This window comes from Lotus japonicus, chromosome 1 (assembly GCF_012489685.1).
Source record: "Lotus japonicus ecotype B-129 chromosome 1, LjGifu_v1.2".
Lineage (NCBI taxonomy): Eukaryota > Viridiplantae > Streptophyta > Magnoliopsida > Fabales > Fabaceae > Lotus > Lotus japonicus.
The window spans coordinates 132,194,593-132,210,348 of NC_080041.1; the positions used below are offsets into that span (position 1 = coordinate 132,194,593).

General features: G+C 34.7%; 1 protein-coding gene across 6 annotated transcripts; it reads left to right on the forward strand.

The window, feature by feature from the left end:
• The first annotated feature begins 531 nt into the window (after positions 1 to 531).
• On the forward strand, positions 532 to 7,460 carry LOC130730933 (uncharacterized). 6 transcript variants are annotated; one of them, XM_057583084.1, is made up of 12 exons: positions 532 to 721; positions 1,807 to 1,904; positions 2,205 to 2,291; positions 2,381 to 2,583; positions 2,965 to 3,107; positions 3,205 to 3,402; positions 3,531 to 3,621; positions 3,717 to 3,882; positions 4,255 to 4,338; positions 4,425 to 4,555; positions 5,719 to 5,793; positions 5,903 to 7,460. In XM_057583084.1, the coding sequence occupies exons 5-9, from the start codon at positions 2,974 to 2,976 to the stop codon at positions 4,281 to 4,283; spliced, it is 618 nt and encodes a 205-aa protein (XP_057439067.1). In that variant the 5' UTR covers positions 532 to 721; positions 1,807 to 1,904; positions 2,205 to 2,291; positions 2,381 to 2,583; positions 2,965 to 2,973; the 3' UTR covers positions 4,284 to 4,338; positions 4,425 to 4,555; positions 5,719 to 5,793; positions 5,903 to 7,460. The 6 variants fall into 6 exon arrangements, with proteins under 6 accessions (XP_057439067.1, XP_057439068.1, XP_057439069.1 ...); XM_057583085.1 differs by having other exon boundaries at positions 4,456 to 4,555; XM_057583086.1 differs by having other exon boundaries at positions 4,255 to 4,310; positions 4,428 to 4,555.
• Positions 7,461 to 15,756: the final 8,296 nt, after the last annotated feature.

Consider the following 15,756-nt stretch of genomic DNA (forward strand, 5'->3'; position numbering starts at 1 on the left):
TTAATGAGATATATTTTTCTAAAATTAATAATTAATATTTAAAATATGCCTTTAATATTATTTAATGCTTTGCAAGAAAATATGACGTCATATTTTCAAAAATATACTAACATGATAAAAAAATCAAATAGGAAATGTCTTTTGAAGAATAAAAAGTTTAATACAATTTTTTTTAGGAAAAGCATAAATTTTTTAATCATTACTATTAAAATCCAGTAAATACAATCTTTTTTAAAAATAAAATATTCAACTGAAGCTAATTTAGTAGTATCAACATTTCAAGAAAAATCACTTTCAAAAAAAAAATTTCAATAAAAAAAAATCTATCAAATGACTCTCATGATAATTCTTATCATTTTTGATCACTTTTAAATTTTTTTCCTGTTAATTATTATCTTTTGTTTTCTTTTTTGAAAATGCATCCATTAAAATTCACCCAAACAGATTATTAATCTTCCACAAGTTTTGAGCCGTTCGATTTTGAAAACAATTAACGAATCTGATTTAAAGTTGAAAATCAGTTCTTAAAAAGGAAACAAAAAACACTCTCAGCGCCAAAAATGCTCTTCCCCCTTTTCATCTTCGCCGTGCCGGAAACCTCTTCGTCCACTCTCTTCCACCGGAACCCCAACATGATGTCGCCGCCTCCGACGAGGCTCATACACTCTGGATGGACCAGAACTGTCTCTACCAATGTTTTGTTCATACCGATACCGGCGAGGTATCATTCTGCTAACTTCTTCTTCATATGATATGATTTCAATCACCCTCAATATTATTGATGCTTTATAGATTTCATATGGTAGATTTGAACTTGGCATTATATGGTATGGATTGATTGAAGGAATTTGTATGATTGAAACCAAAACAAGATAGAATAGACGCGATTTTTCACCCTTAATTGTTCACCCTTAATTGTTAATGTTTCCATGTATTCCAATAGACGTGATTATTCACTCTGAAATCACACACAGGCCCTCCAAATATTGCAATGTTTTAATTGTGCCCGCTCCCCTGCATCCGGATAAGGACAAAATGTTCCTGTGACTGTGTTGCTGCTCCTATAAAGCCACCACGAACATTCATTTGTTCAAACCAAGCCATTCATACCCTGTTTGTTTCGCGATTCTTCTCTTGCTATTGCTCTTCTCTTGTTCTCTCATTAACCATGTCTGCTCTTCCGCCAGTCAACAACGCTGCCGCCAACAACTCTGCTGGGGGGATTCCAGTTGTGGGAAATAGGATCGATGATCAGGCATATAGCAAAACATGCCACCAAGTAATGGATTTTTTAAATTTCTTGACTGAATTGACTGCCTTTTTTGCTTAGATTTTTCATATTTGTTGTTATGATTGAATGCTGTTGATACAAATGAAAGCTTTCTTCTATTTACTTGATCTTGTAGAGTTTTATGAATGGCTTATTTTTCATATCTGGATTGTGGCTAATGCTGTTAAAAACCAAAATCCAAAGTGGGTATCTAAAGGGAAGGTCGGAATTCTGTGAAAAATGAAAACTTTTGCAGATAGATGAACCAATTGTATTAAATTCAGGTCTGTGTGACGGCGATTGTGGTTGTTACATACAGATCTGACAAGTCTCAGATTGCGATCGCAACTGTAGTTGTGATCTTTTGCAATATTAAGATCGCAACCACAACTGCAATTTAAAACCTTGGATGGAGTTCTAGGGTTATGGTGTTTGTGGATGGATCTCTATTTAGATTGTTTTGTCTAATATGTGTGTTTCTTTGCTCTTAATTTTCAAGTTCATTTTTTTGATACTGTTTTGTTGTTTTTTTCCAGTGCAGGCGAAAAATCCAGGGCGTCGCTGCTTCGTGCAAGAATCTGAGAAATGGCAGGCCTTGTGTAATCAGATTTTGCCGTTTATGCCTTTCAAACAGGTTAGACTCAGATGTGAACAAGAAATAATAGATGTGTCGTGTTGTAATGTTCTTAACCATGTGCGCGTGTCTTCTTATTATATATCATTTCTTACTTTTGATTTGAAAGTTGTGTTTTATGTATTCTATTACAGTCGTGTTAAGGTCTATAATTTTCAAAATAAGTTGTTTGCTGTGTTTCATATTCGTGGTTTTCTTTTCAATATCATATTAATTTTCAGAATTATTCTATTTTGTTAAGGGTACATAAGTAAGTGATGCATATTTTGATGTGCTGTGGATTTTATTTTGTTGAATTAGATATGGGGAGGAAGCACAACAGGTGGTTCTGTTAGATGACTGGAGTTGCCCAAAGTGCCGGGGCAAATGCAACTGTAGCACATGCATGTAAGTTGTGTGTGAGTTTTCAGTTTATCTTAGTGGTTTATATTTTGCTCCATTTGTGTGCTAATTTTGAAAGGAGAGTGATTTTGTAGGAAAATAAAAGGTACGAAGCCTAGCAGAGGATGAGGACCTTTGTCTAGGATGCTATTGACGCAGCGTTCGATGCTAGAGGACTCTGAGTCGGGCGGGTGAGAGTTGTGTCTGTATTTTGGGGATTGGGAGCTCGTGTTCCTTTTTTCTTTTCTAGGGCTTGGTACCTTCCTAAAGTCCATCGTGTGTTGTGGGCTCAGAAAAGGTCAGGGCATTAGTTTACTTTTGCATAATAAAATTGATGTACTCAACATTTTGAGAAATTAATGAATGAGATGTTTTCAGTCATTTGTTTATTGTTTAATTATGCTTTGAAAAGGGTTTTATTTTCAGCAAAAATTCACACGTATTTTGAAAAAGGTTACTAAAGTGACCCTCGAAAAAGTCACTTTATTTTGTACTTGATCATTTAATTGAATGTTTGATTGTTTGGTGGATATTATTTAGTTCTATCCAGACCCACTAAATTCTCTAGATATAATGGTGGTATTGTTGCATAAATAATCCTCGTTCTATACTTAATGGGGCTGCATTCATTCTTTGTTGTTATATCAAGTGTTCCGAGGTTTCTTACCTGTGAAATCAGGATCTTAACATGGAGGAAGGGGAAGCAGAGACTATTCTGCGAGAACTAGTTCGCAAACAAAACTTGCGCAGTGAAGAGAACACCTTAGCTGTTGAGTTCCAGACTAGACTTTTGACCCTGCTCCGCACCGCTTCAGGACATAAGTGAGATTTTCCAGTTTAGCTTTTTTATTCTTTTTTTCATTTTTTGTGTGTTTTTTTTCTTTGATTAAAGCTTGTTATCTGCATCACTTTGGTGTAGGTCTCCATCCTTAGCTACAGCAGATGGGAACTGTTCATGGTTGAAAGCTCTAGGGGATTTAGCTTTACAATCTCCTCTTGTGCTAAAGGATTTCCCTGTAGAAATGCTCAATGAAGGCCTCTCTGGGTGTTGTAACTTGAGTTTGTGTGACAAGCTTAGACTCCTGACTTTCATCTGTGATGAAGTTCTTAACTCAGAGTAAGTATTTCAAACTCAAATAGAATATGCTTTTTTTTTAACTTATCTTTATGGAGCCTTTTCTTTTTACTTCCTGCTGTTAGTTTTGATCTTGTTTAAAGTGGTTGAAACTTGCTTAATATGTTCAGGAAAGTGAGGAGTTACATTGAAAAGGAAAATTCAAAAATTGAGAAGCAGTGGAAAGAAGCCAAAGCTGAATTTGCGGCTGCGAAGGAAAAGGTAATTACAAGAAACAAGGTGGTCTGTTCTTTGCATCTGGGTTTGTTTGACTGTAATATTGTGTTCATAAATGTGTTTTTATGTGTCACTTACAGGTGAAAAGCTTGAAACAGAAGTTGCTGGAAGAGACAGCCAAAACTGTTCATTCAAGTGGGGATCCTGGGTCATCGACAGAGCAAGATGCTGTTGTCCTGAAGTTAACAACTGAAGTTGCTCAAGCTCACAGTGTGATGCTCGAGGCTAAGGGCAGGATTCCTAAAAGTATGTTGCGATGTTTATGAGTCGTTTATATGCTCTAACTTTTATTCAAGTTCATTCTTTAAGTTAATATCTGCTGCACGTGGCACACACATGAGTTGGTATCTCGTAATCTTCCTCGTAGACTCTAGTAATTATTTGCAGGACTTACTATTAATCAAAATGTTGTTAGTAAGTTGTTCAATTTCAGTTGATTTAACTTTCCTATTTTTTTTAAAAGAAAAGTGAGATTTAATTTGGTAAATTGACACACACTTAGTTGGGGTAAAATAGAAAATGTGTGTATATATGATTACTTTATGTCTTGTAAGAGTTTAATATTTCCTCTAATGTAACGGTTTGCACTCAACATTGTTCTCTTTTATAATATTGTAGGGAAAATTTATGATGCTACGAGGAATTAGCCTCAGTTTGTGGATGGTAGTGGTAAGGTATTTTGGAAATTGAAATGTTTTGAAGGTAACGATGCTGGTTTCCTTCAAATTAATCCTCATAACGAATTAGATTGATTTTTTAAAATGATGCTACTGTGATTTTGGCTCTAGCAGGTTTTCTAATTCATGGCACAACATGCAGACATCAAAGTACAAGAAGGGGATGGTACTGCATTTGATGAAAGATGGTCTGTTTATGGTCCTGAGAAGAAGAATGAGATTGATAAGTATATTTCTTCAAGGTGAGCTCTTCTCTTCGGTTCTTGATATTGGAGTTTGAATTTTGTATATTTTGTGGAGGAACATGACATGATGATAAGTAGTTACCAAAGCGCGAGAGAATGATCTCATCAGTTATATACTAAACATATCTAAATTATATAAAATGGCCTTTGTTAAAATTAAAGTGGAATGAAATATAAATTTTACGATAATTCAAGAGTTTTAATAGCTATTTATTAGAAAATTTATTTAGATATGAATACCAACTTATGAGGTCATCTAAGATAGTTTAAGATATTATATAATATAATAACACGATTTTGCAAGATGATTTTCAGATATTCTTAACACCGTTAATGAAACTGTTTATTTTGTCTTTTTGATGTGCAGCCACAATTGCATATTTGGCTATATGTACTTTAAAACGTAATCCAACAATAATTAAGATTGAATGCAAATTGAAAAAATCAATGCATAAATGACGAAATTAGAATTTGTCATGTTAAGTTTAATGTGATTTTGTCCAAATAAAAGGATAAGTTATGACGCTGCAAAATGTTTGTCAAAATCACATTATTTTATTTTAATATATCACTTTCTAATATAACAAAATTACAAAATGATTTATTTCGCCACGTATCGTGCGGGTATCTAATTCATGAAGGATTCTTCACGATTTCTTCTTGGAATCGTTTGTAGGTGCTTTTCTGTCCCCTTTTCCTTTGATTTTAGGCATGTCACTCAGAGTATGTTTTCACAATGACACTTTAAAGATGAGCACTTCAAGAGGGGTCATTGCATCCCTAACAATAATTATTTTTGTTTTTCCATATTTTTAAAAAAGCCACAAAGAAATCCCTACGATATCATTTTTATTCTGACATTTATCTTTCGAGACAGGTTATTTTACCAACTACCAACGAAATCATGTATTTTTAGAATTGCAATTTGTAAGGTTTATTTTTCTTTCAATTGGTGAACTTGTCAATTACTTGTTTTAAAATGTTGATTATGGTCAATTTTCTCATTGACTTCATTATTTGTGATATTTCTCTATTTGATTCCTTACTATTGAACTAATACCTAAAATTTTGTCTATTTATTATGTATGAGCATAAACTGTAGATTAAAACCTACAGCTCAATTTTGTGTTTCTTATGCACTTGTCTTGGGCTGCTTTCAGACGCAGGTGGAAGTGGCACTGGCAGCTGCTGATGGTGATCTTAACGTGGCAGTGGAAATACTCATGAGCCAGCAGGTTCTAGTTTACTTGTATTTTTTATTATCTGTACCTTCTTTGGATTTGTTTATGCATCTGTTTCTTGAACCTCTTTTGTTGAAAAATTCTTGGTCCATTGCATTTGCAGAATTGCAGGGTTGAAACATGAAAGCTTCTCTTGAAAAATTCTCTGCACTTTGTTCAATCACTGTCTTTGTGTTTCATATCGCACCATACCACTAACAGTTCGGTGACACCAAATAGCCTGTCTTTGAATATGATGTTTAACTGAAGAAATTATGGCAGAGGGGGTTTAAGCCAAAATGTGAGCATTCTGTTCCTCTTCAATTTGTTTATATGTAAACTATAGATAGAGTAAGACCTTTAATTCTAGGGACGGTACATAAGAAATTAGATTCATTTTTCTTCATCATTAGAACGCTTGCCGCTCGCAGAAAGACACAGCAAATGGGGTTACAAGTTACTCCGTACAACTTAAAAGTTGCCTATGGACTAGAATGATTATTGTTTTTTGGGATTATTGAGAGGACTCCATACTAAAGATTTGCGATGCAGTGCAAGGACAGTTGGATGCCTCGCCACCCGGGAATCTGCATGCATTAGACTGCCGGCAAACTTACTGCTTTTCCTCATCAAAGTTGGTGAGGTCTCCACTGATGCTGTTGCTGGGGCAAACAAGCTTGAATATCGAGGCTTCCTCTGGTTCCTTATCATTGACTGCTGAATGCCACTCCCACCAATGGCCTGAGAGGCAGAGGAACGGAGAGGACTTGCCACGTCAAACGTTGTGGCAGAATGGAGTGTAGCTATGGAAATTCGCCTTCGAGGCTGAAGAAGGACTTTGGATGGTGCTGGTGCTGGTGCTGGTGCTGGTGCTGGTCTTTTAGCAATGGAAACCCTTCTTCTTGGTTTTGTTATGACTTCTGTACTTGTCCTCATTGGGATTGGGTTTAATTTGGGATTGAGTAATTAAAAAACAATTTCTGATTAAATAATTGAGTTGGAATTAAAAATAATTTTTTTAATTTTTTTTAGGCTTAATACATCAGAAGGCCCCTGAAATTGTAAAGAGAATCAGTTCGAGGGCCTGAAAAGATTTCGCATCAAATTGGGTCCCTAAGAAAAAAAAAATTAATTCAATTAAGGTCAAATGCTGCCAGACCTTAATTTTGTCCTAGTCATCAATTACACGTGGCTTTTATAAGTTGTTTTTAATTAAACATTTATTTTTTAATTCCAACTCATTTTTTAATCAGAAAAAAATTAAAAAACTTAATAAAATCATAATCTCCTAACCTAATCTAAAAAAATAAAACCCCAATTTTGAAAAAATAAAAAAATAAAAACAAAATTGACATTGGAATTGTCTTCCCCTCCGTTCCTAATTATAAGACCTAGTTTCAAAATTTTCATGTTCCTAAATATAAGACCTCTTACAAAAATCTAGCAAAAAGTTTTGTACTCTTCCTTATTCACCTCTCACATTAATTGTATGTTTTCAATTCCAAAGTTACCACCTACCATTAGTTACTACTATTCCAACTAACTATGAATGCAATGATTATTAGTGAGAGAAAATGACAAAGGGTAAATAGGGAAGAATGTATGCATTTTTAAAAAACCAATACACTAATTAGTCACATTAAGTGCTTTCTTAATAAGCGCAATTTTTTGGAATAGGTCTTATATTTAGGAACGGATGGAGTATTAACCAGTCTTTATCCTCTCTTCTTCTTCAGCTATCTCTTCTTCAGATCTGTAACACCCCGATTTCGGTGGTGTCACTTTAGTAACCAAAGATAAAATAAAGCGGAAAAGCAGGTATTTTTTTTCGATTTGTTTAAATAAAAAGACTTGTCGAATTTAAAGACTCAACCCAATCGCGATTAACAGCAACTAACATACAATAAAAGCACAGCCCTTGCTGCAACCAAAATCATCGTCACGAGTGTCATCGAGTGATGGAAAGTAATACATAGCAACTAAAAGTATTGCCCAACGACAAACAAGTGCGACCCATAGATAGAGTCATAAGTTTTATAAATACAGTCCTCCAAAAAGTAAGTCAGCCCAAAACGGCTTTCAAAAAGACTCCTTACGTCCGACTACTCCATGCGATTCCCATCAACGGAGAACCACACCGAAAAGCAATCTGTCGGACACTACCCTGTCCCAAAAGTACAAATGATGAATCAGAGCTATGACACTAACACCCAACCTTAGTAGTCTCTAGAACACCCATACTCTATACTTCAATCATCGACCCTCATCTGGTCATGCATTCAGTCCGGGTCCTCATCGAAACTTCAGTAATGGTCATTACGCTCCTGGTCCTCCTCGAGTGACGAATCATCACGAATCGACTGATGGACGCCTGGCAGCAGGCCGACCGCCCAAACACAAACATACAAACAAAGCCAAGGCGCGAGGGTCAACTCACAGAATAATAGATAATACAAGCAACATGTGATGAATAAAGGGGAATATATACATATATAGGTTGTATATATACATATAAGTTATGTATCTTCTACCCTAAGGTATATACATAATCATGTTATCAGATTTCTAATAACAATTCAATATTTAATATCTCAACAATTCAATAAGTTATATCTCGAAAACTCGATAAGCATTATATCAACAAATATAGTTAAGTGCATGGTGTGACAATGCAATGTCATGCTCAAAAGATGATCTGGATGAAATGTCACCATCTCGATGGATGGGACAAGCCAAGCATCTCGCTCCTCTAAAGCACCTCGCTTTTATGAAGCAGCACGCTCCTGTGAAGCATCTAGCTCCATTGAAGTCCGATCTGAGATCGTCCTTCGGAAAGCAGCACGCTCCCCAAAAATGTATGCATGAATGCAATATGGTTAGCCAAACAACGAAACGTCCTCACCAAGGTACGCGTGTCTAGCTAGAGTACATTGTCTCTACAATACCCTAAGGTAAACAGGGAAGTGCTAATTACACTTGGTAATTTTCCTAGTCACTTTGCCTCACCGTCTCGATGTTCAACCAAACTGCTCAACGAGCTAAAGAATGCATCTGGCACTCAGTGACTTTTCAAGTTACTTTGGCTCACCAGCTCGATGGCCCAATAAGTTGTTCAACGAACAAGGGAATGCTGCTCGCACTCAATGACTTTTCAATTTACTCAAGCTCATCAGCTCGATGGCCGAAAGGCTGCTCAATGAGCAAAGATGGTGCACTCGCACTTGGGGACTTTCCAATCATCCCTGGCTCATCCTTTGGATGGCTAGATAAACTGCTAAAGAAGTAAAAGGTGCTATCGTACTCAAGGTTTTCCTCACACTTAGATTGTCGACCCTTCCCGTTTTCCAAACCATTTTCACATCCTAAGTCTTTTCCAAGAGATTGTTATTACTATTTGAATATGTTCTACCTTTGGTTAATGCATTATGAATTTCATTTATGAAATCAAGTTTCGTTTCTCTTTTGTTCCAAAACTCTATAAGTACAAAGATCCCAATAAACCCAAATAATTCCCGAGAAGGTCTCGATCCTAAAATGGCAATGGCTTAGACCTTAAGTCAGAGCCTGCCTAACATTTTTCAAACCTCGTCATTAGCATGACATAACATCACGTTTTCCCCACACTCCGAAATCATATAATCAATTGGCAAAATCACTTTTCTTCCTTTTCCTCCTCTTGAAGCTACGACCGTGTGTGTGTTGTGATTTTTTTTTTCATTTTTCAAACAATATATAGGAAATGGAAAATGCGGAAAAATGAAAATTTTGCGATTCCGATTTTTCCTACTGATTCCAACGTATTTTAGACACGATATTCTTCCCGCTGAATCTTCTAATTCTTCATAGAAATATCAGTATGATTTTTGGTTTTCGAGGCTTGTTTTTAATGTTTACCGGCTTAAAATGCACTTTATGGTTTTGACCTCGGATGCAGAAACTTCCTTCTGAAGAAAGATTTGGAACGTCGATTAGAGTGGGCGTACGCGGATGAAATCTTTATTTGAAGCTCTGAATAGAAAAAGTCTTCATCGTCCGTTGATTTTAGGGTTTCTGAACTATCAGGGTTTCGGTTTCGGCAAACTTCCGAGTATTGGAATTTGTCGTTCGTACATTCCAGGGTTTCGTATCGAAACGCTCGTTTATAGACGAATAAGAGAAATTCTAACATTTCTCTGAAGATTTTTGGAATTAGTTTCCATCGTGCCTTAAAACGTAAATTAGCTATTTACTAGCACTCTTGCCCTAGGTTTAAGCGAATACTAATCGTGCTATAACTTTTATCGACTTTGTTACAATCCTTAGCCTTTTCCTGAACTTTCTCCTTCACAAATTTATTCCATTTCATAAACACTTGTTCAGGTTTTCCTTCACGTTACATCAAATTAATCGTGAAAAGGAAGTTTATTCGGTTTATTCCAAACTCAAAAACTTGGGTCTCACAAGATCTAACCAAAACATCCCCTAAAAACTCAAATCTCCCAGATCTACGACTTCCACCACCCAAAACCTTATAGAGAAGGAGCCACCTCAGATTAGAGTCATGTAGAGCAAAAAAATTGGAGTTTTTTGTTCGGTAAGCCTTTATCTCCTTCTTCTTCTTGGATGTTGGGTTTTTTTTTCTTGTATGATCTGATGGAGGGCTGGGGGTGAGAGATTGGTTATTTCTGGGTTGGATGGGGTTGCGAGAGGTGGGGTGGGGGCAGGGTATGCAAGCAAGCAAAAAGCCCATGAAGGTGTTGCCTCCTTCACGATCTGGGTTCTTGGTGTTGGGGTGGGGGGTTTCAATGGGTGGGAGACCATGAAGGTGTTGCCTCCTTCACGACTGGTGTTGGTGCTGATTGGACAGTGGTTGTGGGAGTAAAAGTGGTGGTGATTGGACAGGGGAAGGTGTTGGTGCTGAAAATTTCAGGTGCAACAATTTTCTTTGATGAAACGAAGCCATTATTAACGAAACAAAGTGAAAACAGAGGAGTTTTGTCTTTTGAGATACAATGCTGTGAATGAATGAAGGGATTCATATGATGAGTGAACTAAGTGTGTTGTGTGATGGTGGTTGTTTTGATTTTCCAGCATGAAGTGTGGCTTGATTAGATGGTAACGTGGGAAATTGATGCGACAATTTCGCTTTCTATTGAAGACTTGGGAGTTTACTTAGCAGCAGCTACAATCCAAGTCAATTTTGTTTTTATTTTTTATTTTTTTCAAAATTGGGGTTTTATTTTTTTAGATTAGGAGATTATGATTTTATTAAGGGATTATTAGATTAGGAGATTAGGATTTTATTAAGTTTTTTAATTTTTTTCTTATTAAAAAAATAAGTTGGAACTAAAAAAATAATTTTTATAATTTTTTAATTGAAATAAATTAAAAAAGCCACGTGGAATTGATGACTAGGATAAAATTGAAGGCTGACACACTTTGGCCTTAATTGAATTAAAAAAAATTTCTTAGGGACCCACTTTGATGCAAAAAACTTTCAAGTCCTAGAACTGATTCCCTTTACAATTACAGGGGTCTTCTGATGTATTAAACCTTTTTTTTATTAAAAAAATTATAAAAGCCACATGGAATTGATGACTGAGATAAAATTGAAGGCTGGCACACTTTGGCCTTAATTGAATTAAAAAAAATTCCTAGGGACCCAATTTGATGCAATATTTTTCTAGGCCCTGGATTTGATTCCCTTTACAATTACAGGGGTCTTCTGATGTATTAAGCCTAAAATATATTATAAGGCTTAAATACTCTTTCGGCCCCTGAAATTGTAAAGGGAATCAGACTTGGTCCTTGTAAAATTTTCACATCTAATTGGGTCCCTAAAATATTTTTTTTAATCTAATTAGGTCCAAAGTGTGTTTCTGCATGATGTGGCACGAATTTTGCACAGTCAGCTTTTCCACATGGTTTTTTATTTTTCCATGTCATATAATTAATAAATAATCATTTTTTTATTGGCCCAAATGCACATTTTTTTCATCTGTTCTTCATCTTCTTCTTTGCATCTTCATGAGCTTCATCTTTCAGTCCCAAAACCCAGAAAAAAAACGCTCAAATCGCATCTCAGAGTGAACACAATTAACTAATCCAATTGCAAAAGAAATTATCTAATCCAATTAGAGTGAACACAATTAACTAATCCAATTAGAGTTTAAACCGACAAGAGTAAGATGAACATAGACTAGCACTAGCTTCAATATATATCACCCAAATCAATCCTTATTTCATATGAAGTGCCCAGCCCTTGGCAGATCCCTTATCACGTCCAACAAACCCCAAAAAACCCCTAATTCAAAAATCTCAACCCAGATCGGTGAGTAGAGGAAGGGATCGATAGAGATTCGGCGACGAATCCTTTCCCTGAAGTCCTAGATCCAGAAATCATTCAACCTGGATTAGATAATTTCTTTTGCAATTGGATTAGTTAATTGTGTTCACTCTGAGATGCGATTTGAGCGTTTTTTTTCTGGGTTTTGGGACTGGAAGATGAAGCTCATGAAAATGCAAAGAAGAAGATGAAGAACAGATGAAAAAAATGTGCATTTGGGCCAATAAAAAAATGATTATTTATTAATTATATGACATGGAAAAATAAAAAACCATGTGGAAAAGCTGACTGTGCAAAATTCGTGCCACATCATGCAGAAACACACTTTGGACCCAATTAGATTAAAAAAAATATTTTAGAGACCCAATTTGATGCAAAATTTTTACAATGATCAAGTCTGATTCCCTTTACAATTTCAGGGACCAAAAGGGTATTTAAACCTGAGTTTAAATTCCTAATATTGGATTTGAAGTTCAATGCTTATCTCATATGTCCTAGTTGCAATATCAATCTCAAGCAAGGTTTAGGACACAACTAGCCAATACACATTACTACTGTAGTCTGCTTCTTTTTCTAATAATCAATTCTGCCAGTGCCAGATGATGAGAGTTAAGGAAAATGAAACATTACGCTAGTCTTTCACCCTGTTTGGGTGTGTCCTCCTGGTTGATAAACTCGCGTTATATCTCGTAATATCGTGCAAAATTGAGTTATCTGAGTGTAAACTTGGGTGAACCCACATGATCTTGGTTAAACTCACTCAAAATCGTGAGATTACCAACAAGTTTACAAGTTCAGATCACAGGGTAGGATGGTAAAAAGGCAAGTAAATTTCAAACTGTTATGAACTCTTCCTCCATTGAATTTGGAGACTGAGGAGATTTCAAGACCGAGATTTCCACAGTAGCAATGTCTATTACTTTAGACTTTAGAGTACTCTTGTTTCTATGCCTGTTATTTTATACATGATTACACTAATGCATAAATGAACTGAGAAGAAGAGAAGAGAGACAAGAAAGCAAAAGGAAGAGAAACCTAAGAGGAATTTCCAATCCTCAGAGTAGGGGCAATTGACAAATGGCAGAATGGCTGGTAAGTTTTCTTTAATCCTCTCCTTCCACCTTCTTCAAGTTCTCAATTTCTAAGAAGCCAAAGACTTGCATAAAGAAGACATTAACAAAACGAGTAAAGAAAAAACAATAATACAATAAAATTTCCAAGTTATCTCTATAGTAAGGACAAAATTTTGAAGCATAGGGCAGTGCTTGAGCATTGCAAGCACCAAATGCCAGCTCATATTTTCTCCCAACCGAAGTTCCACATGAGTTAAATTGGGAAAAAGTAGAATGTCATCCAGGTACTGCAAGAGTAAAAAAGAGTACTAACAAATATTAGTGACATTTTTCAAAACGAAACGAATTAAACAAACTTTTTAACATTTATACAAACCTTGTCAAATTTAGGAGATTCAACAAAAAGATCAAAATAAACTTCATATATATCTGCTCTGACCAACTTAGATAAGCTTTTAAAGTTGTTATAATGAGGTATAGAGTGAATATTATGACAGTGTATATTCCTCAGATGCATACACTCAAGATTTGGACATCCAGCAAGAAGATCCACAAGCTACTGCCTTTCTGGAAAGAAAACAAAGTCCAAATCCAGAGTTTTGAGTGAAGGAAGGTCAGCAAAAGAGACAAGATACTGGGGTTCTCGGAACCAAACATCAATCAAATGCAGAGTTTTGAGTGAAGGAAGGTGAGCAAAAGAAATTACATCCAGGAATAACCCCGTCAACTTGAGAACAACCAGAGTTTTGCAACCGAAAATGCAGCTATTCCAGCTCAATTGATTTCGATTACTCGGTAGTTGGATGTAGAGGTTCTCAAGTCCACGTTGTATTGCAGCGTTGACCCAAATCTGGAGATCGGAATGAGAAATGTCGGCATTGGAATCCTGACATTGGAGACTAAATGTTGTAATGGGCACATCTCTGGAGAGAATGGTTGCATATATGAACTTTGTGAAGAAATGATAAGGTTGGCCGTTTATTGCATATATGAACTTTGTGAACCAATTACAGTTGACGACAGCTTTCATCGTCGAAGAAGAGAGTATGAACTGAGAGCCACAGTTGCTTCCACCTCTTTGAAAGAATGCTTGTTTCTACAGCCATTTGAGTTGGGAGAAAAGAGAGAATGTGATAAAGGACTTCATCTGGCAACATGCTAATCCTGTCGACAGCCACCATTGATACCAAACGCACAAAGGAAACTCAGTGGAAGAAATTTGAGTTTGATGGGTTTTTACGCTAGAGAAAATGGGAAAACTTCTGCATTAATCACCAATAATCAGCCTGTTCAAATAGGAACTCAGATCCTCTCCAGCAGTTACTCTCTCCAGCCTTCCTCCGACCATTTATCTTGTATTTAAGGGTTGTTATTGGTTGTAATAAAAAGCTAATTCTTGAGTTAAAAAAGAAAATATGTGATTACCACTGCTGCACCGCTGGAGAAGTAGGAGATGATCTGAATTCTATCTATTTGGTGTAAAGCCTATTTAATAGAATCCAGATCATCTTCTTCCTCTCCAGCAGTAGATAACAACTTGACACAACACACATTATGCATGTTGATTATAAATTTTTGGAAGCAGCTAACAAATTTAAACTTAAAGCATTTAAAAATAGTATTTCACAACAATTGTTCCATCATTGTTGAGGCCCCTTAAAAATAGTATTTAACATCTAATAATGGTAGTAAATTTATGACAATTAGAAGGAATATCATCCACTACAGAAAGTTAGAAACCGCATGCAGAGTTAGAGAGAAACAAATATATAAGAGAATAGATACGTTAAAATATATATGTGTTATAATACATTAATAAATAACAAAAAATATTTAATGAATTAAAAAACTGAAATTTTTTGTATTATAAAAAACTATTCAACTACTTATATTAAATAACAACATTCATAAACTTAAATTTTACTTGAGCTTTGCATTTGACAAATCTTAAAAATTAAAATTAATAATAAAACAATACTTATTAATACATAATTTAGTACTTTTAAAATTTAAAAAAATTCTATTTATAAATATCTCATTTATATTTAAATACATTTGTAAAGAAGACTTGAAAAAAATAACACTAAACACATATATAAATAATAAATTTATTTTGTATTAAATTCATTAAATAAAAAAATTGAAAACTAAAATATAAACTACATCCAATTTATTATTCATTATATTAATTATTAATTGTAAAAAATTTCAATTTCTCATATTTAAAAGTAAATATTAAAATTTAAAACTTTTCAATTTCTCTTATTTAAAATTAAATATTTAAATTTTAATTATTCATTACAACTTGAGGTGAATTTTAAAAAATTATAATAATTGTAATTGACTACGTTTACATTAATGACAATAATAGATTGTTAAAAGTAATTTGTTTATATTCTTTACTAAATGTTAATAATAATTATCAATTAAAATTGAAATAATTTTAATTTTATTTATTAATCATAAATTGAGAAATAAAAAAAAAACAAAAAAAAATTATTACTATTTTTACTTTAAAAAATATTTATTAATAAATAATGTCGAAAAAATAGTTGAAAATTTTAAAAATTGTGTCTTTTT